This window comes from Leiobunum rupestre, chromosome 5, assembly GCF_980474605.1.
Source record: "Leiobunum rupestre chromosome 5, qqLeiRupe1.1.hap1, whole genome shotgun sequence".
Lineage (NCBI taxonomy): Eukaryota > Metazoa > Arthropoda > Arachnida > Opiliones > Sclerosomatidae > Leiobunum > Leiobunum rupestre.
In genome coordinates, this window is record NC_143388.1 from 16,821,394 (window position 1) to 16,849,216 (window position 27,823).

At 37.5% G+C, this 27,823-nt stretch overlaps 1 protein-coding gene across 1 annotated transcript in view; it reads right to left on the reverse strand.

Moving 5' to 3' along the window:
* Window positions 1-3,434: 3,434 nt before the first annotated feature.
* Window positions 3,435-27,823, reverse strand: part of Myo95E (Myosin 95E) — an 86,724-nt gene continuing 62,335 nt past the window's right edge. Inside the window, exons 9-25 of the mRNA XM_090176135.1 lie at window positions 21,879-22,035; window positions 21,621-21,739; window positions 21,463-21,549; window positions 21,336-21,401; window positions 20,142-20,246; window positions 20,009-20,071; window positions 19,639-19,948; window positions 19,456-19,577; window positions 19,216-19,283; window positions 18,927-19,143; window positions 14,614-14,763; window positions 9,161-9,292; window positions 8,983-9,089; window positions 8,473-8,608; window positions 6,483-6,635; window positions 6,282-6,409; window positions 3,435-3,844 (exon numbers count right to left, since the gene is read on the reverse strand). Coding sequence (XP_090032261.1) covers window positions 3,721-3,844; window positions 6,282-6,409; window positions 6,483-6,635; window positions 8,473-8,608; window positions 8,983-9,089; window positions 9,161-9,292; window positions 14,614-14,763; window positions 18,927-19,143; window positions 19,216-19,283; window positions 19,456-19,577; window positions 19,639-19,948; window positions 20,009-20,071; window positions 20,142-20,246; window positions 21,336-21,401; window positions 21,463-21,549; window positions 21,621-21,739; window positions 21,879-22,035 — 2,244 coding nt within the window. The 3' untranslated portion in view covers window positions 3,435-3,720. The remainder of the gene's footprint in view (window positions 3,845-6,281; window positions 6,410-6,482; window positions 6,636-8,472; window positions 8,609-8,982; window positions 9,090-9,160; window positions 9,293-14,613; window positions 14,764-18,926; window positions 19,144-19,215; window positions 19,284-19,455; window positions 19,578-19,638; window positions 19,949-20,008; window positions 20,072-20,141; window positions 20,247-21,335; window positions 21,402-21,462; window positions 21,550-21,620; window positions 21,740-21,878; window positions 22,036-27,823) is intronic.

A 27,823-nucleotide genomic window follows, 5' to 3' on the forward strand; every position in this document is an offset into this window, starting at 1 on the left:
CTATAGTTATGTATTTTGTTTTAATCCTATATTTGCTTAAACAGCAGGTTCTTAGGCTAAACGAGTTCTAGCTTTATATTATCACTGACTTCGTGTCCTGCATTTAACAAAAGTACATTTGAATCAACCTAATTCATTAGGTAGCTTTACAAATTACAATACTCTTTTGCCAACTTCTGATGTCCCGTCCTTAAAACCTTTTGGTATTTCAAGCGTGTTATTTATTACACCGAACGCAACGCAACCGCTTTATAAGAAATGCGCTCGGTCTCGTGGACCGTTCTTGAGAAGACAGTGAGAGGCGAGTATTTCCGTTGAACATGAGTGGTTCGTGAGTTGAGTATCCATTTGGATAATATTCAAAGAGGCGCATCCTAGTTTAGTTTCATATCCAAATAAAGCTAAACTGGTACACGCTGTCATTAAACATTTTAGGTCCTATATATTTTAAGCCTGCCAATTGTACGCGTAGAATACGGAACGAATCAGAACTTCAGTTGAGTTTTCCAAAACCATTTTATTATAAAATTAGTATGAAAAATCTTGTTCATATATAAATTATTTTCTATCGTCGTCTGTACAATAATTTCGACAAAACCTTTACACTTGTTATTAACATATTTTTTAGACCAACAACACGGGTTTTTTCATGCTTATTTGTTTTTATGAATTTGCGAAAAGGTTTTTTCTCAATGATGCTTTCGTTTTTAATCATAGTGTAACAACAGGAGACAAATTCTACCCTGATAACAATTCAATGCGAAACTCTTTTTCATATAACATTGGTTTTTTCTTAATATATTTTTTGTTATTGGAATTTTTCTCCAAAAAACTTAAGTCATAGCAAAACTTCAAGAAAATCGAATTGGTAGTGGTGAAATTAGCCTTGTTTTATATAATAATGCAATTTTTTATTAATAAACTATTAGTTTTTTAAGTTAGAATTCGCGTTATCTATTTAACGTAATCGAAATATATAGTAAAAATCGTTTTCGAAATAAATCCAAGTTACAATTTGCAAACAAAACTAAACTAACTGTACAAGTAAATATCTGTAATAATTTCCATTCAGTTCTAACCATACCACTACTCCACCAATTTTGTTAATTTGTGTTTGCTTTAAAAAACAAACATAGTCTTTGGCACCAAAACGATTTTGCGAAAATGGCGTAGAGCGATGGCGGATCGGCTGGCTTGAAATTAGTCTATTCTCTTTGCCAAGCTATAGAAATTCTGTGCCAAAACTCCCGCAACCGCTCTACCGATCCATAGCGCAAATATAATGAAACAATTTCATTATGCAATATAATTGTACAACCGTTTTATTTAATCTTGCATTATATTTTTAATAAGAATAGCTCCCATAATAATTTCTACACATTGTCTTTTTTATTTATTTTTTCAAACCGATATATTGGTCCCCGATAGCTCTTGGTAATTATTTCTTTTTCGTATTTAACTACAACTTTTAATTTATACACGTATTAATCAGAGCTATAGAATAACAGGTACCAATGTTATGATTTTGTTTATTATTCTTCAATTAATTTAATAATTAATATAATAACGTATCGTAATTCCTTATTAACACCCCAGAAAACCCAACAATACGCGTAGTCACTTCAAATCTACAGTTTATAATTTTTTATATCGGGTTGCTAAAAATTCACGAAATTTTTCAAATTTTTTTTTCTAATTCTAATCCCTTCCCCCCTCTTTTTTTTTTAATTATTTGACATTTTTTTTATATAATATTTCTCTCGTTTCTTTGTCGGAATTTCCGCCAAGTTTTGTGTCATTAACATGGCCAATATATGTGTAATGATTTCTTTTTGTGTGTTATAATTTAAAAATCCGTTTACGTATCGTGCGTCAAAAACTCTCCGAGTTATTTATAAAATAATATTACATTAGGAAAACACCGAAACCCTTTTTTTTTCAAAATTAAGAAAAGAAATATATCAGAAATCTTATATTTTCAAAAACAATATAGCCCAAATATTATTTCTTTAATTTCTTTTGAGCAATTTGTTTTCTATAATGTTCCTTTTTTCTTCTTCATACTAGATTATTTTTACTCAGGAACTTTTCAAGCGTTAAAAATTAACTTCGTCTTTAAAATGATATAACTACAACGAAAAGGTTGTACGACACGTTTACGTTGACACTAAATTAAGTTTCTGATGAGGTTCCGGGTTTAATTAATTACCACGCAATAATTTATTTAATAATTACTATTCCTATTTTGTTTTTCGACTTAGAAATGAAACAATTTCTTTTTACCACATTAACATTTCTCAACCAATACTGTTCCAAATTAAACACCTTTTTTTAAGCTGTTCCGTCTAAAACCATAACTTAATATAAACCTTTGTTTTATTAAATTCTCTTTAAAATTTGTTATAAAGTAAAAAAATGTATTCGCAAAATGTATACTATAATTTTTCAATAAAAAGACCATTAAAATTTGGTCAACCGTAATATCGAAATAAATCGAAATATTATAATTTATAATTACTACCTAAGTCTAGCATTTTTATTTCATTTTATTATTAATCTAAGTTAATTGTAGTTAGCAAATTCGCCCAAGTAATTAATATGAATTTGATTTCCCCCGTAACGATAAATTTTTCGAATTTCACAATAAATGATATTCAACCAAAAATAAAGTGTTTTTGTTGGTTTTTCAAAAAACGTTATTTTTTATATCCCCATATATTAGTAAAAGCGGCCATAGCACCAAAGGAATTTTTGTAGTTTCGTCGTATTGTTAAAAACGTCCACATAGCCCTAGTCACGAAAAAATGTTTTTCTTCTGTTTTTCGCGAATATACGGTTGAAATTGTAACACGTCCTTCTTTTAACGATTTCTGTTAAATTTATTCTAAAACTAAAAACCATTAATTTCGCCACAGACGGCGTTGGTATCGCAAAACGCGTTTTTTTAAAACCCTATGACGTAAGGCTTAAATACAGGCGCGTTATATACGACCTACAAGTATAACTGGGGAATTTTTTTACCGCATCGAGTGTATATAGTTTATTACTTTTCTAATGATGAAATTTGATGATTTAAAACTCGTGAAGATTTTTTTCTTTATTATATATTTTTGGTTCTCGATTAGTGCATAGTAAACAGATAAACTTTACAAGGAACGAGGGGTCCGGCTTGGGGGATGAATTTATATATTTTTATACAGTTTGTTTTAGTTCATACTTTGGTTTATCTTTTCAATATATTTTTGTTTTTGGCAGTATTATAGAGAAATACAATTGTCGTATTCCTAACGACTCCATTTCAAAAGCTTCTTTCGCTTAAATTTGTTTATTTTTTACTCTTATAATATAGAGTGTACTTAATCAGGTTTCCAAATTGATGAAAACGTATTTTAGTTTCATTTACGTACTATTTATTTTTTTAAATATGTCCGCAAACGTAATTTTCTTTTCAGTGTTGGATTTGCACCGATTTGATAGAAATAAAATATTTCTTATTATGTATTGAGGCACTCTATCCTGTAGTATTTGTTTGGTATTTTTCTTTCGTTCGTCGAGGAATAATTTAATACGGAACAAACTCTCCCCAAAATCGATAATATTTAAGTATTTATTACTTGGTTTGTCTTCTTTATATCCGCGAACGCCGGAGTGAAATTTGTGTTCGTTTTTAAAAGATATAGTATTCGAATGGAATGTTTGATTTTAGCGATGTCCGATTGATCAAACAATGATTTCCATTCGGTTGCCTTTGCGGATGATTCGTACTTGTCCCGGTTGGATGTCCGCAACTCCCGTAGATTTGAAACATAGGGGCACCATTTCTTTGCCGAAGTTAGCTTCAAATCTTATTATACCAAAAATGTAATGGTTAGTACATTTTGAAAGGGTCATTGCTTTTAAGTAGTGGCCCAACAATGGTTGGATCAAACTGCGCAATGTGTTGGGTGTGTCGAAGGGCTGATCACCAAGATTTTGTATATACACCGAGTACGTTATCAGAGAGTACGTCGAGATTACGGGGAGTACGTCGAGATTATGCGGAGATTACGATGAGTACGGCGAGCTTACGAGAAGATTACGGGGAGTACGTCAAGATTACGCGGAGATTACGATGATTACGGCAAGCTTACGAGAAGATTACGATGAGTACGGTGAGCTTACGAGAAGATTACGGGGAGTACGTCGAGATTACGAGAAGATTACGGGAAGTACGTCGAGATTACGAGAAGATTACGGGAAGTACGTCAAGATTACGCGGAGATTACGATGATAAGGGCGAGATTACGCAGAGATTACGATGAGTACGGCGAGATTACGCAGAGATTACGATGAGTACGGCGAGATTACGCTAAGATTACGATGAGTACGGCGAGATTACGCTAAGATTACGATGAGTACGGCGAGATTACGCTAAGATTACGATGAGTACGGCGAGATTACGCTAAGATTACGATGAGTACGGCGAGATTACGCTAAGATTACGATGAGTACGGCGAGATTACGCTAAGATTACGATGAGTACGGCGAGATTACGCTAAGATTACGATGAGTACGGCGAAATTACGCTAAGATTACGATGAGAACGGTGAGATTACGGGGAGAACGGCGACATTATGCTACGCACTGATTGTATACGACGATTACGCAGAGTGATCAGCCCCTCGGCATGTGTAGTAAAAAGTACACCAAAGTAAAAGGAAAATTGCAATTGACTTTTTTATGTAATACTTCCTTACTAAAGCCAAATGCAGAAAGTGCGAGAAAACGTGTCTTAGTTTACTAGCATGATCCTACTGTATGACGAATTGCTACCCGTTCGTCACAAGCGTAGTCTGCCGCTCTTGGCCAGGAAGGGAGTACAGAGAGTGGAAAATATCATTGTGTCTCGTCGTGCCATCTAACGACCGCCCGTGGTACTTATATTTATTGCACATTATGGAATGTAGGCTATCCTACGAAGCGCCATCTATTGAATCTTAACATTTTAATATATTGTATAAATTTTTGTTTAAATATTATGATATTATTAAAATTAATTATGGAGATAAAATAATTATATTGGTACTGCAAATAATTTGTTTTATATTATTCCTTTTGTAAATTAGAGTACCGGTATAGATGGCGCAAAAAGGCATAGTGAGATTTTTTTCCTCAATCTGAAACTGACGAAAGAGTTGCAGAAAAAACCGAAAGTGCGTTGACCAGTCAAGAGAAAGATCGTGGCTCTAGTCCAGAATCAAACCAGAATTCATGCAAATAAAATTTGACGTCATGGATAATAATTTTTTCATTGAACAAGACATTTACTAAATCTAGCAAGCATTCTCATTCGAAAAGGCAATAGCTTTTAATGACTGAAATTCTTAAAAACCCTGCAGTATAATCGTCAAAAACAGTACAGTTTCAAATATCTGTTAGACGCAAATTTTAGAAAACTTCAAAAGTCTATAAGTGGTTTCTTTTAGCTTGTTCCGTAATTTTATAGTATGGTAAGAAGAGTAAGACTATGACGTCATTTTACTCCGATTCTGTGGAGTAAAAATGTTTTTCCAAAATGGCTACCCGGGGCCTTTTCAGCAGATAAATTATGGCTAGCAGACGACAAAATCCGATTTACTCCTTTACACCTCCTTTTCAGAAGAAGAAGTAAAATGAGTAGCCCTAATACTCCGGAACAAGCTTATAGTTTATGGGGCGCAGTAATTCTCATCCCCTGAACAGGTGAATAAAACGTTTTATGGTAAAAATAGTACACTTTCAGTCCTAGAACTGGCGAAAAGAAACCACCTAATGTCCGACCGTCCATGCATTATTCAAACTAAGACCAGTCAAAACAAACTTGACAAAGTTGACAAGCAAACACGTGGTGCGAGCACAGATATAAGAAATGTATATAAAGGTCTAGATAAATTTCGGGGCGTCTAAGCCTAACATAAAATACGGAATTGACACCTAGCACCGAGGAAGGCACGTGACCAAGAGCGCGAGCTCTCTTAGCATTTTAGTACTAAGTGCTTGACCTTTCCGCTGGCCGTAGTCTTTAGACACCATCTGTTGGTGACTTTTAGTATAATATTTAAGCAGGAGACAATGGCTCTCGCGACGATAGCACGAGCTTTCTTAGCGATAGATGGCGCCTTATAAGGATAGCCTGCGGAAATTACGCGTTTCTGCTAGCTGTCAACTCCGTATTCACTCCCTTTGAAATATTTTATCTAGACCTTTATATACGTTTCCTATATCTATGGGTGCGAGTGTATTAAAATGAAATGAAGACTTACTCAGGCGAGATAACAACTTCCGGTGGTTTACCAGTCGCGTTCTGAATTACCAGGTACAATTTGGTCACGATTTCGATCACGTGACCGGTTTCGAAGAGAAAGTCACCTTTCTTTTTCGTTGTTTCCGTCTACAAACCCACCAAAACAAGAGTAGAATATCATAAGTTAATAATTGAAAGGGTGAAGAAAGTATGTCCTTACGCTTCTGACGTGGAAGACGGCAATGTCATCGAGAAAAGGACTGAGCGATATCCTGTAGATTTCGGCAGCCGGAATGCGATACTTGATCTGCAAAGTTCTCTGATCTAGCACCAACATTGAGCTTGTGCTGATTATGAATAGGTTCTGAACGCACTGCAGTCAACAACAAAAAGGGAGTGTTACAGATATTGAACGTTTAAAATGAAACGTTTGGGGCTGGTTTTTACTAGAGCAAATGCGCCGCAACAGCGAACGCTAAACGTAATAAGCCTAAGCACTGGTTTCCACTAGCAACTCCTCTCAACTTTGGCACGTATAACGGTTTTAAAATGAAACGTTTGGGGCTGGTTTTTACTAGAGCAAATGCGCCGCAACAGCGAACGCTAAACGTAATAAGCCTAAGCACTGGTTTCCACTAGCAACTCCTCTCAACTTTGGCACGTATAACGGTTTTAAAATGAAACGTTTGGGGCTGGTTTTTACTAGAGCAAATGCACAGCAACAACGAACGCTAAACGTAATAAGCCTAACTTCCTAAGCACTGGTTTCCACTAGCAACTCCTCTCAACTTTGGCACGTATAACGGTTTTTACGCGGTTAAACATTATTACGTACGCAAGTGGAAACTAAACTTAACGGGAATTTTTGCGTCGATACAAATAAACAATTATTATGCTTAGTTTCCACGGCACATCAATCAACTTCGGCATTTACAAACGTTTCACGCGTAAAAAAAATACACTATCGCGCGCGATAGTAGAAACTATGGCCGCGTTCAGTAACAGCAAACGGTTTAACCGTTGAATGCACATTCGCTACTCTACGACTTTTTTCACTTCCGGGATTGAAGTCACGTTTGCAATCGAATAGCAATCGAAATAAGCGGCTGGAAGAGCCGCTTATTTTGTTGATAAACGAAATCGTGACGTTGCAAGCATGGCGACTTCTAATCTGCCTAGTAGTTTTAAACAAATTGATTTGTCCGATAATGAAGGAAATATTTATAGCATAGCAGTGCCATCGGACGATTATGACAGAATACTAATTGGTAAGTGTTGTTTCATTAATTTTTCAGCTATTAAGTTACCAAATTTATTCAAAATACTTAAATTAGCATAAGCCTCGGTAAAAATAACTTATTTGAGCTTTTAAGATGCAGAAAAAAATAGCAGACGACTCAACGTAAAATTCAGTCAATTTGCCTGGAGCCGTTCAGTAGAATATTACGTCACGTTAGCAATCGCAACTCAACGGTTGATAAACTGTTTACTCTCCGATTACGGTTACTGAACGCGGCCTAAGCTTTAGGCCGAATGCTTAGTGTCCACTAGTGTGCGTAAGTAGGCGTCACTCAAATTAACGTATATACTAATCTCCACCACTCTCCCCCTATTCGGCTTTCCGTTGCTACGCAACTCGTTTTGAAATTTTTAATATTTAGGCTTAGTTTCTCTATTCGGTGTTATAGTCGCGAGCCAGATTTCCCGCACGGTACTGAAGAGTCCCAAATAGGACGAAACCGGTCTACCGTTGGAATTTCTGGCTATTTCGTTTAATTTAATTTAGTTTTTCACTCGAAGATCTATTTGGTCCGAGTTTCGCGTCTTTTTGTTCGCTCGAAGACCTATCGGTACGAGCTATTATTAAGTTTTTAAATTTCTTAAAATTTGTTTAGGGTTTAGCTTTATTATCCCTTTTTATAATGGACTAATCTACTTATTCGCTAATTTTATCATCCTTTACAATGCAGTCCAAAGGTGATTCCTTTTAACTCAAATTAACGTTTTGCTAGAGCGCATGGACTAATTAGTTGTTAATTAGTCCATGTAGAACGTAAACAAAAATACATTAAAACGCGCAATAGCGGAAATTAAGCTTCACCGTGAAATATTACTTTGACGCAAAAAATTAGCCCTAACGGAAAATGTTTACGTTGACGGTCGCTATCACGGCGGGCTTGTCCTAGTGGAAATCAGCCTTTTTAACATACCTTGCCACTAGATCTAGTGATTTTGTTGATTATGTCCGCAAACACGACGTACTGGTCTCCAGTTTCTTGCGCTATCTTTTTCCATCTGACATTATGGCGCAATCTCAAATAGTCACCGCGAAACGGATGAGAGACGCTATCACGCCAACAAAAGTCAAAGTGTTAAAACCGGCGCTACGATTAACGTCGCGACAATCAGGGCGTAGGAACGTTCTAGAAGTTGGAGGGGGCAAAGAGAAACGAAAAGGGGTCTAAAGAATGGAGTGCAAGTGTTATTTTTACTTTTATGTGAATTGGTGGGAAAAGACTGAAAATTAAACACAGTTTTGGTTCTATAAGCTTTATATGCGTTTAAAATAGGCATTTGAGCCTTTTGAAGATTTCAACAGACCAAAAAGTTGGAGGGGGCAATAACATTAGTTGCCCCTCCCAGCAAAATTCTAGGGAGGGGCATTGCCACCCTGCCCCCCCCCCCCCTGGTTCCTACGCCCCTGGCGACAATACGGTTACCTTCGAGGGTAGGAAGCCTTTTTATCTTTGAAGATAAAACTGGCAGTAACTTTTTCCCTCATCCTATTCCTCGAAGTTTGATCAAACTGTTGTCTGTACTTTTGACACTACACGGGAAAGTAGACCAAAAATGGGTTAAAGCGTGATAGCTAAACGGAAGGAGCGGATGGTAGCGTACCCTCCACTTGTGGTAGAGTTTTCTGAGCAGGTAACTGGTCTCTTGCAGACACCAGGGCGCGGGTGGCCACTCGTGGAAGAGAGGAGACTCTAAAGGCAGGTGGCGCGCGAGCCACATCAGGTAATTCCTGCGCTGTGGGGAAGAATAACTTTGAATGGTCGGTTCACTGCGAGCCACAATCGGCACATTGGAACAAGTACGCCTGCAGCCCGAGATTTCTCGGAACGGCGGCTCATTTTGGCCCGTTCCTTCACATAGCAGCGGTGCTATAAAGATTGCGGACGTTTCGGTGCCATATACAACCACTCGCTTCCCATTCCACTCAAAATAAATAACACAAGATTAAAAGGAAATTATAAAAGACACGATCTTATTTGGGATAAAAAAGGAGACGTAGGACAGTCGTTCTTTCCAGGTCCATCGCGGACAGCTTCATTCTCTTTGACCTTCGAAAGGCGGGACTCTCCGGCCCTTTGCAACGCGAGTTGACCCTTATTAAAACGAGGTACCACGTAACGCTAGTAACCCGTAAAAGAACGAATGACCGTAAGAAAGCACCGTAAATGAAAGATAGAAGAGAAGAAGGGATATTGACACGCAAATAAAATAGATGGAAGAGAGAATTGGTTCGGGGATGGGATGAAGGCTGGACAAAAACGGGAGAATGATTGAAGAAAATAAACGAAAAGAACTTTGTTGTTAGATTTGGCAGTTGACGTTGGGTGTCGGGTGGTGGTGGTTGTGGGGGGGCCCCCATTCTGTGGACGTCACGAAATGGACCTCACCTTCCAGTTGAGGTAGTTCTCGGTGAGGCATCTAGCGGCAGCCGCGACTCGGCATTCCTCCACATCGACCTCCGTTTGGGACTTTTCGTGCAAATACCAAACACAGAGACCACATTGTACCCAGACAGCACGTGCAAAAACAAAACTTTGTACAAGCATCGAGAGCCCGATAGATAGACCGTGCTATACTTTAGCTTAAGTATTTAATTCAGTTTATTTTCGCTACAAACTAAACCTAATTTAGTACTACTACGTATACGTATTACCGTGAGCAAAATGTTTGACAATACAATGATGTTATTTCTTTTCCAAATTTTGTTTTCACAAATGTGCCTTAATTGACACTATTCACTCGTACATAAAACCGGATAAAAATATATATATACACTGTATTTGGCACCACGCACCAATCCATTTCGTGAGAAGGGGGAGGTAATGCCCTACATTCGTGAGATGGGACAAAAGGACAGTCATTGTTTCAAAAAAATCAGGCCTAAACTATGTCTGTCTTCAAAAGCGCGTCAATATCTGAAATAAGCTTTATTTTACTGTAAATAGGGATACATAATTCGTACAAAATTTTGCCACTAATTTCTGGAAAAAAGCAAAAAGATTTTTATATTTGCTTAAAAATTAACTAAATAGCCTAGCGTGTTTAGTCGCGTTATTTAAAAGCATTATAAAGCTAAAGCAAAAATGCATCCTAAGCAGAATCTTTTGCAAAATTAATTTGACTTCTGAAAAACCTTATGTATGTGGTTTTACGTTTAGTGGATCGAATTCACACCATTTTATATATATATATATATATATATGTGTGTATTTTCCTAAATGAAACCTTGTTCCAAGGATTTGACGTAACTTGCCCCATTCCCAACGTGTGACATTAACTATTGAGAAGAGTTGAAGGCTAGTTCCCACTTGGCGAATTTTCGAGACGAATAAAATTTTCGCGCAACGAAAAAAGACGCGTTTTTTCGGTCGCTGGGGATGCGGTTCTCACTTTAGCGCGAAAATGTAAAAACGCTGAAAACAACTCGTGCGGGTTTTAGTAATGTTTTAGGCCTAACATAAAACATCAGTTCAAAATGAACCAAATGGATGTTCCTGTTGATAATTTCAATAAATAAACGATTCTATTCGTATCTTGGTCAAGTTGGCTGAGCTGCTTTTCTAAAGACCTAGGCTTAATAAGTGACGGACGGGAGCGGAAGAGATCGAGGGAACGCGTTTTCTGATTGGCTGAAGCTTTTTATCGCAGGTGTGGACGTCAAAAAATAGAACATTCGCTAGATACCGCGGAGACGCGACTTTAGCGGCGAATTTGAAAAAAAATCGCTAATTTTATCCGCGAGCGTCAATTTTCAGCGCGAAAATTGTTTTTTTTTCGCTAAGTGGGAACTAGGCTTAATGGAAGTTAGAGAAAGTACCAAATCATAACTAAGACAGCTCGTGCTGCTGGCTCTGACCAACCAAGTTTATCTCGCGCAGTTCGAGAATACTTTAAACTTTTTAATTTGGTTTCCATTGGTCGAATAGCCGTATATACTTTTCCAAATATAAGCGTTTTAACCTTATCTGTCCGATTACTAACTGTTCTGTATGAAACAAGGTCTCATTGACTTTTTATGGATATATTACACTGAGAATCTATTCGGGTGAACAGAAAATATGTTAAGGCATACACATGACATTAGCAACGCGTTACTAGTTCGTGTATATGAGTAACAATGAATGACGTCCTTTTGTATGACAACCTTTCCATCGCAACAATAACGAACCGAGAACCATCAAAATTTGAAACAAAAATATACCAATTGTGGAGAAAAAATGTTCGTTTCCCCGCGCGAAAAGGGGCTGTTATAAAGGGGAGAGGGGTCGTCAAAGAGAAGAGTAATGCGGATTAGATTAATAGTAGTAATAATAATAATAGGCACAGACCACTTGATTAACCAAAGATAACCTTCAAAGGACGTTACTATAGGAGCAAAAGGAGAGGACCTTCCACCCAAGGTATCTGGTGGCTAGAGCAACAGCGGAACGCTTCATCCTGAGATATTCTTTCCTTACCTAACACAGACAGAGAACATACCAGTAAAGCCCCGCCTCTTCCATCCTAGCTCATGGTTGGCTCATCTCTCAAGAAAGCCAACTCGAGCAACACGACCGAACAACAACTTCGATATTTCTCAAAAAATAAACCAATTCAAAACGAAAACGCATTTTTCAATGTACAGGGTGTTTCAAAAGGTATTGCAAAAATTTGAATTAATTGTAAGGGGTGAGTTGAGAAGTATGCCTGGTTTTTCCCCATTTTCCTACGATGAGTTAAAAGAGCGCCAGAGAACTTCAAAGTATGGCCTACTAGCCCCTGAAAGTAGGTTGCAACAAACACAAAACCAAGCAGCAGGGACTTTAAATACGGTTTAAGCTAGGAGCAATATACACAGCACCCCACACAAGGAGAACGCAACCCGTCAAAAAACCTGCATTTTCTTGAGTACAGTTTTCATTGGTTAGACGCTTTAGCGCCTGCTGCCGTCGGAAGGAGAAAATTCGGAAATTGTCTTTCCCTCAGCGTAAAGGTTCGTCCAATGAAATTTGTACACAACACTGCGTTAGCGTGTTTAAAGGCTAGCTTGCGTTCTCCTTGTGTGTGTTGCTCCTAGGTTTAAGTTGACTCTTTTACGCTGGTTACCTCGATTTGTTTACAAAGTCTTTTTTTACCTATCACACGAACCCAAACCTTAATGTTCGCGTTTCCCTGCTGCTTGGTTTTGCGCTTGTTGCAGCCTACTTCCAGTGGCTAGTAGGCCACACTTTGAAGCTCTCTGGCGCTCTTTTAACTCACCGTAGGAAAATGGGGAGAAAACAGGCATACTTCTCAACTCACCCCCTACAACTCCTTCAAATTTTTGCATAAAATTTTATACGCCCTGTATTTAAAAAGGAAGTCGTTATTCTAGTTGCTCGTGAGTCATGAACTCATAAATAAAAAGCAAGGCTGAGGGTTAGGATGGTGTTTCAAAATATATTTCTTCTTGAAGTGTTATCGAAATTGCATATAAAATGATTTACGTATCCATTACTAAATAAATTATGAAAAATGTTTTTTAACAAATATACAAAAATTAAGAGTGAACACAAAGTAACGATTTAAAAAAAAATCATGACCAAATTTTATTACCATATTTATCAAGTCTCGAAAAAGGTTAGAACTACCATTTTATATTTTTAAAATTAACGAAAACAATTCAAAAGCTTCTGATTTTTTTTGGGGAATTTGTCAGTCAAAATAAAAGCCTTTTTTGAATCAGATCCAAAAAAAACCATTTTACAAAGAACAACGGCACATTTCGAAAAATGTAATTTCTAAACACCAGCCTATTTGTGTGCTATCGTGCCAGGCAAAACCAAAATGAAAAAAGTGTCTAGGTAATTATAGTTCGACTGAAGTGACGAAGTTCTGAAAGGTATGCGGTCTAAAGGTGAAAGGTCAAGAACTTATATAATTTGAATATTTTCTTTATCGAGAAAAGTACGTTCATACTCGTACAATTTGTTTTTAATAGTTATCAAATCAGTGTGCGTTTTTCACTTAAAAGGTAACCAATTACCATCTGTTGCTTCTGCCACTACAGTACCGGAAGTACCAGTTCTTATTGCAAATAAAAATAGCAAAACAAATGAAAAAGTTACGTAAAAAAGCCAAAAATATCTATAATATGAATATAAAATAGAAAAAGCGTGCGCGAGGGAAATATATTTTATCAATATTTAATATTTTCAATATTCAAATTGAAACCTGAAAAGAATAATTATATGGTTTGGTGGACAGGGGGAAATAAGAGTAACCAATTTTCGACTCTAACAAAAATTTCAAAGCGTGATAAAACTACCAAACCTACTTGTACATTAATTTTAACGTTACTTAGATATGTTCGACATGCACCGAAGACGGGTTTTTCAAATTTAATGAACTGAATTGATTCAAAATACGAACCTCTCCCGGTAGCACTTCTCTCGAAACAATCTAGCTCTAATCTTAAGTAACCTAATAAAAATAAGTATGACACTTCCTATTCCCAACGCGATAATGTTTTTAGTGATAGTCTTTTCAGCAATAATAATAATCAGCTAAGCTAATACCCAAGGCACCACTTTAGGCCCAAGTGAACTAGCGACAGGTGGCCGGGTTACAATGCAAGAGGGTGGTGGCAAGCCCTTCAGGACACGCGAGCCAACAGCTCCCTACACTCACTATTACCGTTAACGTCTACAAATAACCACATATATCATTGGTTACTAGTCTTTGAAAGTATCAGGTAACCATGCCCGAGAAGTCGTCAACTATAGCTTATTTGTGTGACCGGAAAATTGATAATCTTACACGATAAAAAATAATGTTAAATTTAACATAATAATGATAAACTATTAAGCGTGGTTTAGGTAATTTTCAGAGTAGTTTAGTTTATTTCAAGAGTAGTTTAGGTAATCGTTGAATGTCATACTTATATTAACTATGTTACTTATGTTCTTACGCAGAATTTAAGTACATTTCTACTTGTTATTTGAACTTTGGTGTCTAAAACCTCGAGATACGGTGGCGGGAGAGATTCGACAACGAAGTGAAATTTGGACGAAATGTAAAAGTGCGGAGACACTAACCTTCCAACTTCTGAAGTTTTGGGCAATGAGTAGTTGGCTGTTCCTGAGTCCCATGAATCGGTGTCGAAGGACCCAGCCTCTCCACGTCTTCTGGATCAACACAGCCAACTCGTTCAGCCGCTCACCGCGAAATTCCTCCAGCTCGAAAACCTGATAAGTAATCGCCAATTTCCCCATTAGAGACTCTACATACTTCATTCAGGGTAAATATTAATAGCTGATAGAGAAGAGGTCTCGAAGTATTAAAGAACGCCATCTGTTGGCAATGACGGCAATGTTTAAATTCCTCTATCTTCTAGGCGCTATTAAATTTATCCCGAAGGCAAACTTCTTCTCTAGTTTAGGGTTTTCCATTTTCAGTTCTAGAGCGAGACACCCCCGGTATGTATTTACTGACGATACGGGGGTATATAAATCAAATAGTGCAGCTCTAGGGCGCTTTGAGCTTGCACGATCCACCATTTCGGTCAAATTTTGTTTTTGAGTGTAGTTTTCGACTCTGGTTCGCGAAACGCGTTGATTTTTCGTTCCTACGCTCCACAGAAAGTTATTGAAGAAAATTACCTTTTCTACTACTAAATATTTAAATTTATATTAAAAAATGTATTTTTTATTAATATTATCATTTAGGTTGCCGTTATGAAAAAGATGTATACGAAAATTATGAAATTTAAATATTTTAACCTAAGCCTCAGTCAGAAAAACAGGCCGACAAATTAATTAATTTCGTAAGTTTTATCATATCTATAAGCTGATTTCACACTCGACGGAATATTAGCAGCGTAAAGTTGAACGTTAGCGGTATACAGGGTCTTTTTTTTGCTCGGAAAAGTGTTTATTTTCAAAAACTATTTATAGTACCGATTTCAAATTTGGAAGGTCAATTCTCTATACCGGGGGACATCAGTTTGAGAAATTTGAGCGTTTTCGGTAATGTTTTTCACCAATTTTGAAAAATTATTTTTCGACCACTAGGTGCGAGATAAAAAATTTCTATTATAAAGTTGTAGGCCGTCATCGAAAACCCTTAAAAATTGTTCACTCGACGAAAAACAATTTATTTATCAGTGAAAATTCGAGCTTGAAAAATTTACAAGTTGGTGAAGCCAAATTACGATTGTTTGAAACGATAATTGAAACCGAATTACCTAATCCAGTTGAAACTTTGGTTAAAAAAACGACCGGATTTAAAAAACACGAGGCTATAGGTCAATCCTAAACATGCATTGGGTATTTAAAGGAAAACTTTGGGAGATTATTATCAGTGTTTGATAATATTTCGAACAATGCCTCGTTATTCAGTAGCTGAGCGTACCGAGATAGTTGCCATTTACTATGGAGAAGCAGCGCAAAACCTTAGAAGAGTGACTGAAATCTTCGCAGAAAGACATCCAAATGGAGCACCATCTGTAAATACAGTAAGACGAGCAATTCACGATTTCAATCAATTTGGTAACTTGCAACCTAGGTTTCGCGGATTGGGTCAACCGGATTTAGACTTCGAGAACAATGTACTCGCGTACTTTGTGGCATATCCTCGTCACAGTTGCGCTAACGCCGCTGCTGATTTGGGTTGTTCTGCAAATCGTGTGTGGAAAATTCTTCGTAAGAATCGCTATCACCCATACAGAGCTACGCTCCACCAAGGACTAATTGACGGAGACCATCAAAGACGTTATGAATTTAGCAACTGGTTACTAAATGCTGTCCAAGAAGATAGACAATTTTTGCGCCATGTTTTGTTCTCCGACGAAGCGTCATTTTCTAGAGATGGGCCCTTTAATCATCAAAACAGCCATCTTTGGTCTGACATCAACCCACATTGGGGTTTTGAATATCATCACCAGGTTCAATTTGAACGGGTCAATGTTTGGGTTGGACTTGTTGGAAACCGTTTGATTGGTCCCTTTTTCCTGCCGACGAACCTCAACGGCCAAAGGTATTTACATTTTCTACAGAACGAACTGAGTGACGCAATCGACGACCTTCCATTGGCTGAAAGACGTCAGTTGTGGTTTCAGCAAGATGGCGCCCCTCCGCATTTTTCCCGGCAAGTAACTGAGCACCTCAACAACGAGTTTCCTGAAAGGTGGATAGGGAGAAATGGTCCAGTGCATTGGCCAGCAAGGTCACCTGACCTAACACCGCTGGATTATTTTCTCTGGGGATTCGTTAAAGCAAAGGTATACGCCACGCCCATTGAAACTAGGGAGGAACTCATTAGACGAATAATCAGTGCTTGCCGAGACGTCACACCAGAAATGGCAGAGAAAGCGTTTGATAACTTAATTGTCCGCGCACAAACCTGTGTTGCAGCCAATGGTGATATTATTGAAAATGTTTTGTAAAAATTTATGTGAATAAAATATCTGCATTTAAAAACCAAACGTGTACATTTTTTCAAGTGTGAAAACTCTACTACGTTTGTATTAGACTTGTTCCCTTTTCAATTATCGTTTCAAACAATCGTAATTTGGCTTCACCAACTTGTAAATTTTTCAAGCTCGAATTTTCACTGATAAATAAATTGTTTTTCGTCGAGTGAACAATTTTTAAGGGTTTTCGATGACGGCTTACAACTTTATAATAGAAATTTTTTATCTCGCACCTAGTGGTCGAAAAATAATTTTTCAAAATTGGTGAAAAACATTACCGAAAACGCTCAAATTTCTCAAACTGATGTCCCCCGGTATAGAGAATTGACCTTCCAAATTTGAAATCGGTACTATAAATAGTTTTTGAAAAAAAACACTTTTCCGAGCAAAAAAAAAGACCCTGTATAGAATGGGAATCAATTTTCAGCTCGGCGTTTCTTATCGTCTTTCCGGCATATTTTCCGTCGAGTGTGAAACCAGCTATAAATTTGTTAGTGTTTGGCTTTTTTGCCAACTTTTTATTATGGACTTTTACCATTTCGCGTAATTAAGCTCCATCATAGTCCATAGGTAGTTTTTATTAACTTTAACTTATCGGTTATTTCATTCTCCACCAATATCCCCATATTTGGTTTTCCTTTGCTACGCAACGCGAAATATAGCTCCATCTGCTTTAATATCCGTCAACTAAATATGTAAAGAAATTGCAAATGACGTTTGAATTTTAATGTTTTTCAGCGGTCGTGCAGAGAGAATTTTGAACAAGCGTCGATACTTGTTAACAATATTTTAACTAAGCACGAAGCCTATAAATTTGTTAGTGTTTACATTTTTTCCCCTTTTTACTATGGATGTTTCTACCTTTTCAAGTAATTTAACTGCATTATAGTCCCTAGGTGGTTTTATTAACTTTAATTAATTAATAAACTTGTTTATGATGATTTTGTGTACTTAAAAGGCATTAAAATTATTTTAAAAATTAGCAATTAGCGCTAAATTGTAAAATAAAGCTAGACCTAGGTCAGTCGATTCGAAAAACAACGCTTAAATACATCACATGACCATCGTCACGTCAAACCGAAAACGCGAAAAATCGTTCAAAAAGAAACCGGTGTCATAGGTTAGAGTTAAGAGACGAGATCAATGACGTCAGAGACGGTCGGAGTGAATCTCAGGCAATCAAATGAAAAAGCTATCCTAAGGTCCCCATAAGCAAAGGTCTAGGCCAAATTTTTGACGATCGCATACCCGTTATTAAGAGGTAGGTATTCAAAATCTGCACCTCCTAGTGGTTAATTCCTCAACTATGTATTTCTGAAATAAATTTTACGATATGCATTATGAATGAGGACAAGCCGTGCGCGAACGTATTTAAACTTAGAACCACGCGGGATAAATCTCCGCCGCGAGCCATTAGCACCGTAGCCAAGGCTTATTATCAATTTTATCGATTTAAAACTTAAAGTTAACACTTATCTTTGCAAAATGATTCATCAGGACCTAAAACTGGCTATTAGAAATAAGAGTTGTCTTTCTGAAGGTATTTATTTTTAAAATTTGAGATTTAGACACGTTTTTTGTGGCATTTATCAACCCGAGCGCGGCTGCTCTATCAAGTAAGAGAATATTTTAGATGTAGAAATTTTGAAAAAGAAGATGTCGCTATTGCCCTATCGCCGTACGTTAATTTTCTTCTCTCCAGAACCACGCCGTTACCAGTGGGGTAGCCAGAAATTCGTCAAGGGGGGGGGGTCTGGACCCGGAAACACCCCCTTGTCTACGCCAATGGCCGTTACCATGGGTTCCTATGATAGACCTTTACTTAAGGGGACCTTAAGATAGGCTTATGGTATAACTATTTTCGAAAACTAACTTCGGAAGAGAAGAAGATTTATTTGGTTTTGACAATTAAGGGAAAGGGATGAAAAGAGATTTTACCGTTCTAGAATGTTTAATGAAGACTTTGGTTCTTCCGAAGGCGTACTCTAGAGGGTGAATGGGCAGGTCTCGGAGTAAATGCGTGACTCCTTCGATGGGCAACCCCGACCAGGAGGGCCACGTGTGCAGCGACAACATTTTGTAGCGCTCTAAGAAAGACTCGTAATCCTGACGGAAGGCGTAACCGGCTTTCCGAATCTTCGTCGTCTCCATCACCCTGCGGAGATCATTCGAACGAAACCAATTACCATCCATAACCTTAAACCCGATCGCCCGTTGCCTCACGTACCCGAGATATCGAACTTGATGTTGTACCAGGGCCATTTCAAATATCATGGGCTGCTTCAGTTCGTTAGGCTGAGGGAATTGTGGGAAATTTAGTATATTGTCGTTCGTCGCTAGAGAAGGCTGGCTTTTCGTTTCGTATCCATCCTGCCTTCCACAAGGCATTGTCTCCGTTACGAAGCAAAGGCTCGTGAAATGTAGGACGGAGACGTTACGAAGAGCAGTGAGCGCCTGGCGAACTAACCTTAATGCATCGAACGTAGTTGGGTTGCTTGGCCTGCAAGCTTTTCATGAGCGCCCCTATTGATATCCTAAACTGAGTGGATATCGTCGCTGGTCGCTTCAGCGTCGTCCTTTTGGGGTTACCTAAGAAGACCATACAAGCTTTATTGAAGTTTCATTCTAAATGAGTGGGAGGCAGCGTTACCTTCTGGGAACAAGGTTTTCAAGAGTGGATGATCACAGTTAAACATGGCTTGGGATAAGTCTCTACACAGCAGGTCGTTATTTTTGTCGATGAAGCCGCTAACGCTGTAGGTGACGGCGCCGGCGAAGTGGCGCAGTCGAAAGCACTGGTGTGGAAGGGTACTGTCCATCAGGAAGTTCCTGCAGCCTCGACTCTCGAAGTAAGGGTTGTCCTGACACGCTTGCGTCAACTTGAACAAGAAGCTCTCGTCGTTGAGAGCCCCCGATCGAAGGCACTCCTCATCCAACAGCGCCAATATGCCATGGTTATTCTGAGCAACAGACGCTACATTAACATCCTCGTTTCAACATACCGCGTCCATTAACGATACCTTTTCAATGAGATCACATATCACAGCGTTGTTGAAATACTCTACCGACATCCACGTAATTCCCTAAACGGGTTTAATCACTTATGTCAGTTCTTCCTCTAAAGAAGAACCACTTTCAACTAAGGATACAAACTTCTCTCAGGTACTCTTCTTGTTCTTGTCTCAGCGTCAGCTCCGTCAGAACGTGTTGAAGTTTCTCGTTGCAGTAGTTAATTATTAACTGCTCGAATGTGTTGTGCTAATACAGACAAGAAAAATTCAATACCACGATTGGATACCCCAATGATGTGGCGAGCCCTTTCCTATACGTCAAATCTATTGATATATATTTTGGCCTTGAGCCTAGTACTGGTCATGGCCTTGAGCCTAGTACTGGTCATGGACTCTTAGAAACGCACTGAGGTAATTAGGGCGTCCATCAACCCCCGTAATAGTGTACGTTAGAAAAACCATACGAAGCACGTATCAGACCCGAGGGACTAACCACTTCGTAAAACTTTGTACAGGCATACGAAACTGAGTACAGCCTTTCATAGTGCTTCCAAGAGCTACCTATCAGGTTATTCAGCTCATAATTCTCAGATATCTGAAGATATTGAGGGGGGCATTTACTAGGGTAAAATTGAATGACCTTGAACTATGTCTTCAAGGTCATTCAAAAACTATCTCGAGAACCGTTAGGTTAACGGATTTGGTTCAAATTAGAAATATGACCAATCAGAAGCCAAGAAATTGAAGTTTTGCGAGAAAGAATAATTAATGCCTTCCGTGACCTTTCAATTGAAATTTTGAACAACACTATGAACTCCGTCGTTAAACGAGCTCAAGCATGTATCGTAGACGACGGTGGCATAAATGAACCGTTGTAAACTATTCAGTATTTATTTGATTTAGTCACATAAAAACTAATCAGATTATTTTATTATCAAACACTGAATATATATATATGATATAAAAAATTCGGAGGATAATTAAAAATCTATAACTGTGTGTCTAGTGCCCTTCTGTCGGTCGGTTTTCAATGAATTCAGATTAGTATCTGGTTTGCATTTTAATCCATATCAACTGGATCTGATAATATCTTGACGTAAATGCGGATATTCTGATATCTGATCTATCTTAATTATTAGCCCAGGTTGACTGTTATCTGAGTATCGATTGGAAGCACTAGCCTTAGATCATACGTAATCAGATACGTACAGTCAAAATTACAAAGCCGTACACCTATCACGGAAGTGACCAACCTCTGGATCTGATCCGCAGTTTATTGATACCAAGAAGGAAAAGGTTCACTAAAACGGATTGAAGGCTCTCGTCGACTAATTACCTCGAAAACTTCAAAGCCATAAATATCCAAGATACCTATGTATTTCCTCTTCCCCATTCTTTTCGCCTGAGAACGGAGAAACCAAACAATCAGAGAGAACGCGACATAGTACCGCTTACCTACTTACCCTAATAATTTCGTTTATTTTATTTACAATCCAGGTAAACAGACGACTGTACAAGGCTTTGCATAAGGCATCTTTTGCATATGTTGCCTGTGTTAGAACGGGACATTAGTGTTCGATAATTAGGAGAATTAAAGCACTCAAAAGGATGAAAAGCGTACCTCCGAAGCGGAGAGGTCTGTAATCACAGTTTCGTGCCTAGAGTCTACAAGCCTCTGCGTGAGTGCGTTGTGCAGCTGAGTGAAATCCCCTTTCAGGAGATCGCACACGTCGTAGATCTCTGCTCCGAATGAAAGATCAGCGTTACCACCAATTTTGCGGATAGAGCCGTGGAGAGGACGTGAGAGGTCAGGAGGATCGGGAGTTTTAGGGGACAATGAATAGAGAGAGGAGCTGCTAGTATAACAAAGAGAAACTACCATACGGACCGTATTCGTTCACAAGCGTGCAGCCTTCGGTGCCGTCCATGTTAGCTCTTGGCTGGAACTGAGCATTGCCGAGCTTCAGGACAGCGGAGACGATCTGGAAAGCCGCAAACATCTCGTCCTGCGAGAAGCCCATTGCCTCCATTGACTTCTGCGCTCACCAATACACCATCATCATCAACAACAACATCAACAACGAACGTAATAGTTACCATCGCGAGTTCGAGAGAAAAACACGGGATTGACGTCAAAAATTGATTTAAAGAAAACGGAAAATAACAAGCAATTTCCGACCGTCTTAAGAGAAAGTCTTGGACAAGCCACGTATTCAAGCTTCCACTATGATTGGAATGTTCTTAAATGAACTCAAATGAATTTCTGCCATTTTCTTAACAAATACCAAAGACTATTGTTAATTTCAAATAAGCAATTATTGTACTGAGATATTTAAGCAATAGAAAGAAATAACTGTGTAAAAATTGTAGATTGTAATTTTGTAAGCAGGACCTATACTTGGAATGCTTATCGCGGCAGATTTTCGTCTCGATGTGGCTGACTGTTTTTTTTTTGACGTCATTATGTTAAGAAGAACCGGGTTCGATCCCGGCTTGTGGCACTGGGTGAAAACTCGGAACTACTCCTTCTGCATTGATTTTGCAAGTTATCTCCCCACTGGTTTAAGGCCGGGTTTCCCCTTTCATAAAAACTTGTTGAGGTTAAATCTAATAGTTAGTGTAGGGAGCATTGCAACCCGGTTACGCCTAATGCTTGTTTTCCACTGGCGCGCGCAACGACGCGTTTCTCAGCTTTGAAACGTTCAAACGTTGTTACGCGCGTAAAGAAAATAACATTATGACGCGCGCTAGTGGAAAACAAGCTTAAGGTGGTGCCTTGGGTATTAGCCTAGCTGATAATGATGATTATTACTTAACAAACAACAACGTGAGAGGGGAGCGCGCGCAGAGGGGATTTTTATCTTGTAGGTGGGGCCAAAGCCGTCAGAGTGATCTTACCATTCGCGATACGGCAGAATAAGCATTCCAAGTAGAGGTATGGATTCCCGTTGTAAACAATTGACGGCTTTTAAAATTCATTTTGCGCGTGAAAATACCTCTACATGTTATGGTCAAAAAAGCACGCAAATAAGGCTGTGTGCCCAAGACATGTACCTGTAGTGTCGCGCGGTAAAACGTCATTTCAAAATCCGTCAATTGCAAATTTAATTTTGTCTTATTAAAACCTCAAAAAGAAGCGAACTACATTTTATCGCGGTAGAGTATACATTTGATAAAATCCATGGAATTGCATAGAAATCTAAAAATACTTTGCGCTTTGTGCAAGACTTTCTCCACCTATTTGCTTTTGCCGAGAGTACCTAGAACTTGTAAATTATATTAACCTCGCATCACATTTAGTGTTAATATAAATATACAGGGTGTATCCTAAATGGTGGTAGGACCGACCGTCTACGGGTTCTACAGATAATTTTAAAACGAAAATGTTCTATGGCATTTTTCCGATTTAGGCCACCGTTTCGCAGTTACGAAACGATTGATGTATGGACGACCCCTTCATTTAACTTTGCATTTTAATACCTTAACGTAAATTAGCTGATTCATTCACAAACATCGGCACGCGGCCGAAATAAAAATCTTTCTCGACGAAGGCAACTTTTACGAATGAATAAAATATTCACGCGCTCACTAAAAAATAATTTTGTTGGGACGCGAACGCGCTATTTTTTCGTTACCATGGCGACTATCTGATTTGTTTTTATTATAAGTTTAGTAAAGTTTATTTTCACTTATTTCCTAATATAAATAAATAATTGCCATGGAAACAAAAAAAAGCGCGCTCGCGTCCCAACAAATTTATTTTTTAGTGAGCGCGTGAATATTTTATTCATTCATTAAAAGTTGCCTTCGTCGAGAAAATTTTTTTATTTCGGCCGCGTGCCGATGTTTACGAATGAAACTGCTAATTTACGTTAAGGTATTAAAATGCAAAGTTAAATGAAGGGGTCGTCCATACATCAATCGTTTCGTAACTGCGAAACGGTGGCCTAAATCGGAAAAATGCCATAGAACATTTTCGTTTTAAAATTATCTGTAGAACCCGTAGACGCTCGGTCCTACCACCATTTAGGATACACCCTGTATAAACATCGCTTAAATAAAAATCGCTCTTTTTTATTTTAGTGTAAAATTGCAATTTTATAATGAAGGATATTAATGAACATTTGGCGGAAAGATACTAGCACGAATTCCCTGTAAATCGGCGGCAGAAATTTCGAAATTGGCCTGTTTACGGTTGAATTTCTAAGTATACCCGCGCGCGTTGTATAATTTTGGAAAATACTTTATTACGTTATATTTCAATATGTTAATTAATGATGATTCCAGGGTAAGTATAGAACGGGTAAGGCCGAGATCACCACGTTGACGTACATAATCGTGTTATTTGATGATTGTTTAGGAGCGTAATACTAAAAATACGCTATGATGAAGCTTAAAAATAAATATGTTAATTAAATATTTATTGATCACTTTGAAATTTACGTAAAAGACATTTCTAAAATGGATTAATGTAACACGCGTAGGAACCTTTAAGAATTCAACAGAAAATAGTCGAAATTCGAAATTCCCGCCACCGATTTACCGGAAATTCGTGCTAAGTCTTTTTCCGCCAAATGTATTAGATATTTGACCTTTTTTAACCTGCAACTGAGTATATTGAATTATTGTTAATGAAATGTTATTGGGAAAATGAGCTTTGCATTTTCCCTTGAAATTGTTTTCTATATCCCATCAAATATTATTCGTACAAACAGAGTTTATAAATTGTTTTATTTACCACAAATATCTCTATTTAATTCGCGTTATTATTTCTTGACCCCAAGTAATTAAAACAACAAGATTGTCGATATTACGATTTGGGTACATTTGTTCGAATTTCATTCGTCCGAACGGTGGTACAAATGTCCGAATGATCATTTGTCCGAATGCCGGAAAACAGGATCGTATGTCCGAAAACGTATTACATTTGCCCGAAAAATTTATCACAACTTTTGTTGGTGATTTAGTCGTTCAATTTATGTTAACTTTACTGGCGAATTTCATTTGTTCGAATAATCGTTTGTCCGTTTTTTCAAACATTAGGAATTGGTTTTTTTTTTAAATATTGTTAATATAAGAAAATAGTAACATTAACATGAAGCTAACCTAACCTAACCTAACCTAACCTAAAATATCCACAACATTCAACATAGTTTTTTATTTTTTATTCTTTCACTAAGAAAAATCCGGACCAAAAAAACAGCAATAAGAAATACTAATTTAGCGACAGAATTCGGACGAATGAAACAAACAAGTTGTTCAATTCGAACAATTGAAACATTTGTTATTTCGGCGGTTCGGACCGAGGGGCAGGTCACTTCCTTGATTAACGACGCACCCCTCAAAAGATTAAATCCGATTTAATCGTGATTATTTTGATTAAATTCAATTTAATCGCGATTAAGTTGATTAAATCAAGTTTAATCATGATGAGAATGTTTAAATCTGATTTAATCAGGATTAAATGATTAAATCTGATTAAAATGATTAAATCTGTTTAAAATGATTAAATCCTGATTAAGAAAGTTATATCGGGATTAGTATGATTAAATCGTACTTTATTTTTGATTTTAATGATAAATTCTCGATTCAACCGATTATATTGATTAAATCGTGATTAAAATGATTAAATCGTGATTAAAATGATTAAATCGTGATTAAAATGATTAAATCGTTTAAATAGTGATTAGATTTTCTAATCATGATTAGAATGATTAAATCTCGTTTAAATAGTGATTAGATTTTCTAATCTTGATTTGATTTTTTAATCTTGATTACCCTGATTTAATCTATTTACTATGATTAAGACGCACCCAAAATGGAAGTGACCTGCCCCTCGGTTCGGACGAATGAAATTCGATCATTTGTTCCACCATTCGGACGATTGAAATTCGAACAAATGTACCTACCCCGATATTACATATCTGAACATTATTAAGCGTGGATTGACAAAATCCGAAAAAAAATTCCCCTTTCATTATTCTTTGCAATCATATCTTACATTAAGTTTTGCTTTGAAACGGCCTCCCCAACTCCCCGAAATCCCATATTAAAAAAACCTTTATTTTAACGAACAAAAGTAATCGATGATGACCCGAAACTATCACAAAAAGAGCCAAAGTGGGACATAGTTAGGAACGAAGACTTTTTTCCCAATTGTTTTTGATGTCGATGAATATTTACAACAGTGTCAGGGTTATTTCCACTGCTATAATAGCATCGCTACCGCTGTCAACGGACGTTGTCGGATGGTGTAGCGCGCTTTTTTTCCCGAGAACTGCAATAAATGAGCTCCGCGAATGGGAAAATATTTGTTTGCTGATGTCATTCGTTAGCTTGTCCCCGGGGCCACAATTAAACGAGGATCTCCATTTTGAAACTACTCTTAAGAGTCGGGATTAATATTATACTAATGCCAAGGTTTTTATTTTCAATGGCTCGTTGTTAAATGAGCTTTTCGATTCATGCTGGAACAGTTGGACACTCTAATTGGAAATTTACAAGCCAGTCCTTAAAAGGAATATGAACTTGCGTATTTATGGTGGATTAACGAATTTCACATATCTGCTACTTACAAGGAGACTACCCGAGGTGTTACACACCGATTTAGTTCAAAATCGGGGGATTGGTAGACCTTCATGTAACTTGAAAAATCCTAAAGGGATTTTATTCAATGGGCAACGGTTTTGCCATGGCAACGAAAAATGTTTTTGACAACTTAAAATGGAAATTTTCCCATTGAAAATAACATGGGATTTTGACCGATTCCAAGGCCCCCCCCCTGTGAAACATTTTACAAAATTGAAAAAAAATTAAAATACCAAAATTATAAAAAAAATTGATAAAAATTGACGGAAAAAATCAAAATTTGTCACATTTTTATCAATTTTGTTGCCCATTGAGTAAAATCCCTTTAGGATTTTTCAAGTTACATGAAGGTCTACCAATCCCCCGAGTTTGAACAAAATCTGTGTGTAACACCTCGGGTAGTCTCCTTGTGAGTACCTAGTCCCTTTAACAAGGAGACTACCCGAGGTGGTTATCTCCGATTTGGTTCAAACTCGGGTGGTAAGTAGACCTTCGTGTAACTTGAAAATCACTAAAAGGGTGGACAAGAATGGGCTTTCGTTTTGCCATGGCAACCAAAAATCTTTTTCGCAACTCAAAAACTGATTTTCTCTATGAAAATTAACATGGGAAAATCGAAGATTTTAAGGGCCCCCCCCCCCCCCCTAACAATATTTTACAAAAAATTAAAAAAGGTTCATCAATTAGATACATAATTCAGATCATGGCTAAATCTGATACATTTGGACCAATATACGTCAATTTTGGTAAATATGAGTAAATATACATATATTTAGTAAATACGAGTAATGAGTTTTTAAGTTGTGAAAAACATTTTTGGTTGCCATGGCAAAACGAAAGCCCATTCTTGTCCACCCTTTTAGGGATTTTCAAGTTACATGAAGGTCTACTTACCACCCGAGTTTGAACCAAATCGGAGATAAACACCTCGGGTAGTCTCCTTTGTAAGTGTAAAACCTTGGAAAATCCCAAATATAAATTGATTCAAAATACTTAGAATTGTACGTTTGATTACCTTCTTTGGTCAATCAAAATTAAAATAGCGTTAGATTTATTTCATATCTAAGCAAAATTCTTAATATTTTGACGTAGCCTCTCATTACGAAGTAAAAACCCATTTTTTCGAAGTTTATTCCGTAACAAAATTCTAACCATCGATGTAAGCGTTGTCTACGATATAACAAAGGCCTGTGCTTGAATCACAACAAGGTGGTGGTACATTTTAACGACGCGACT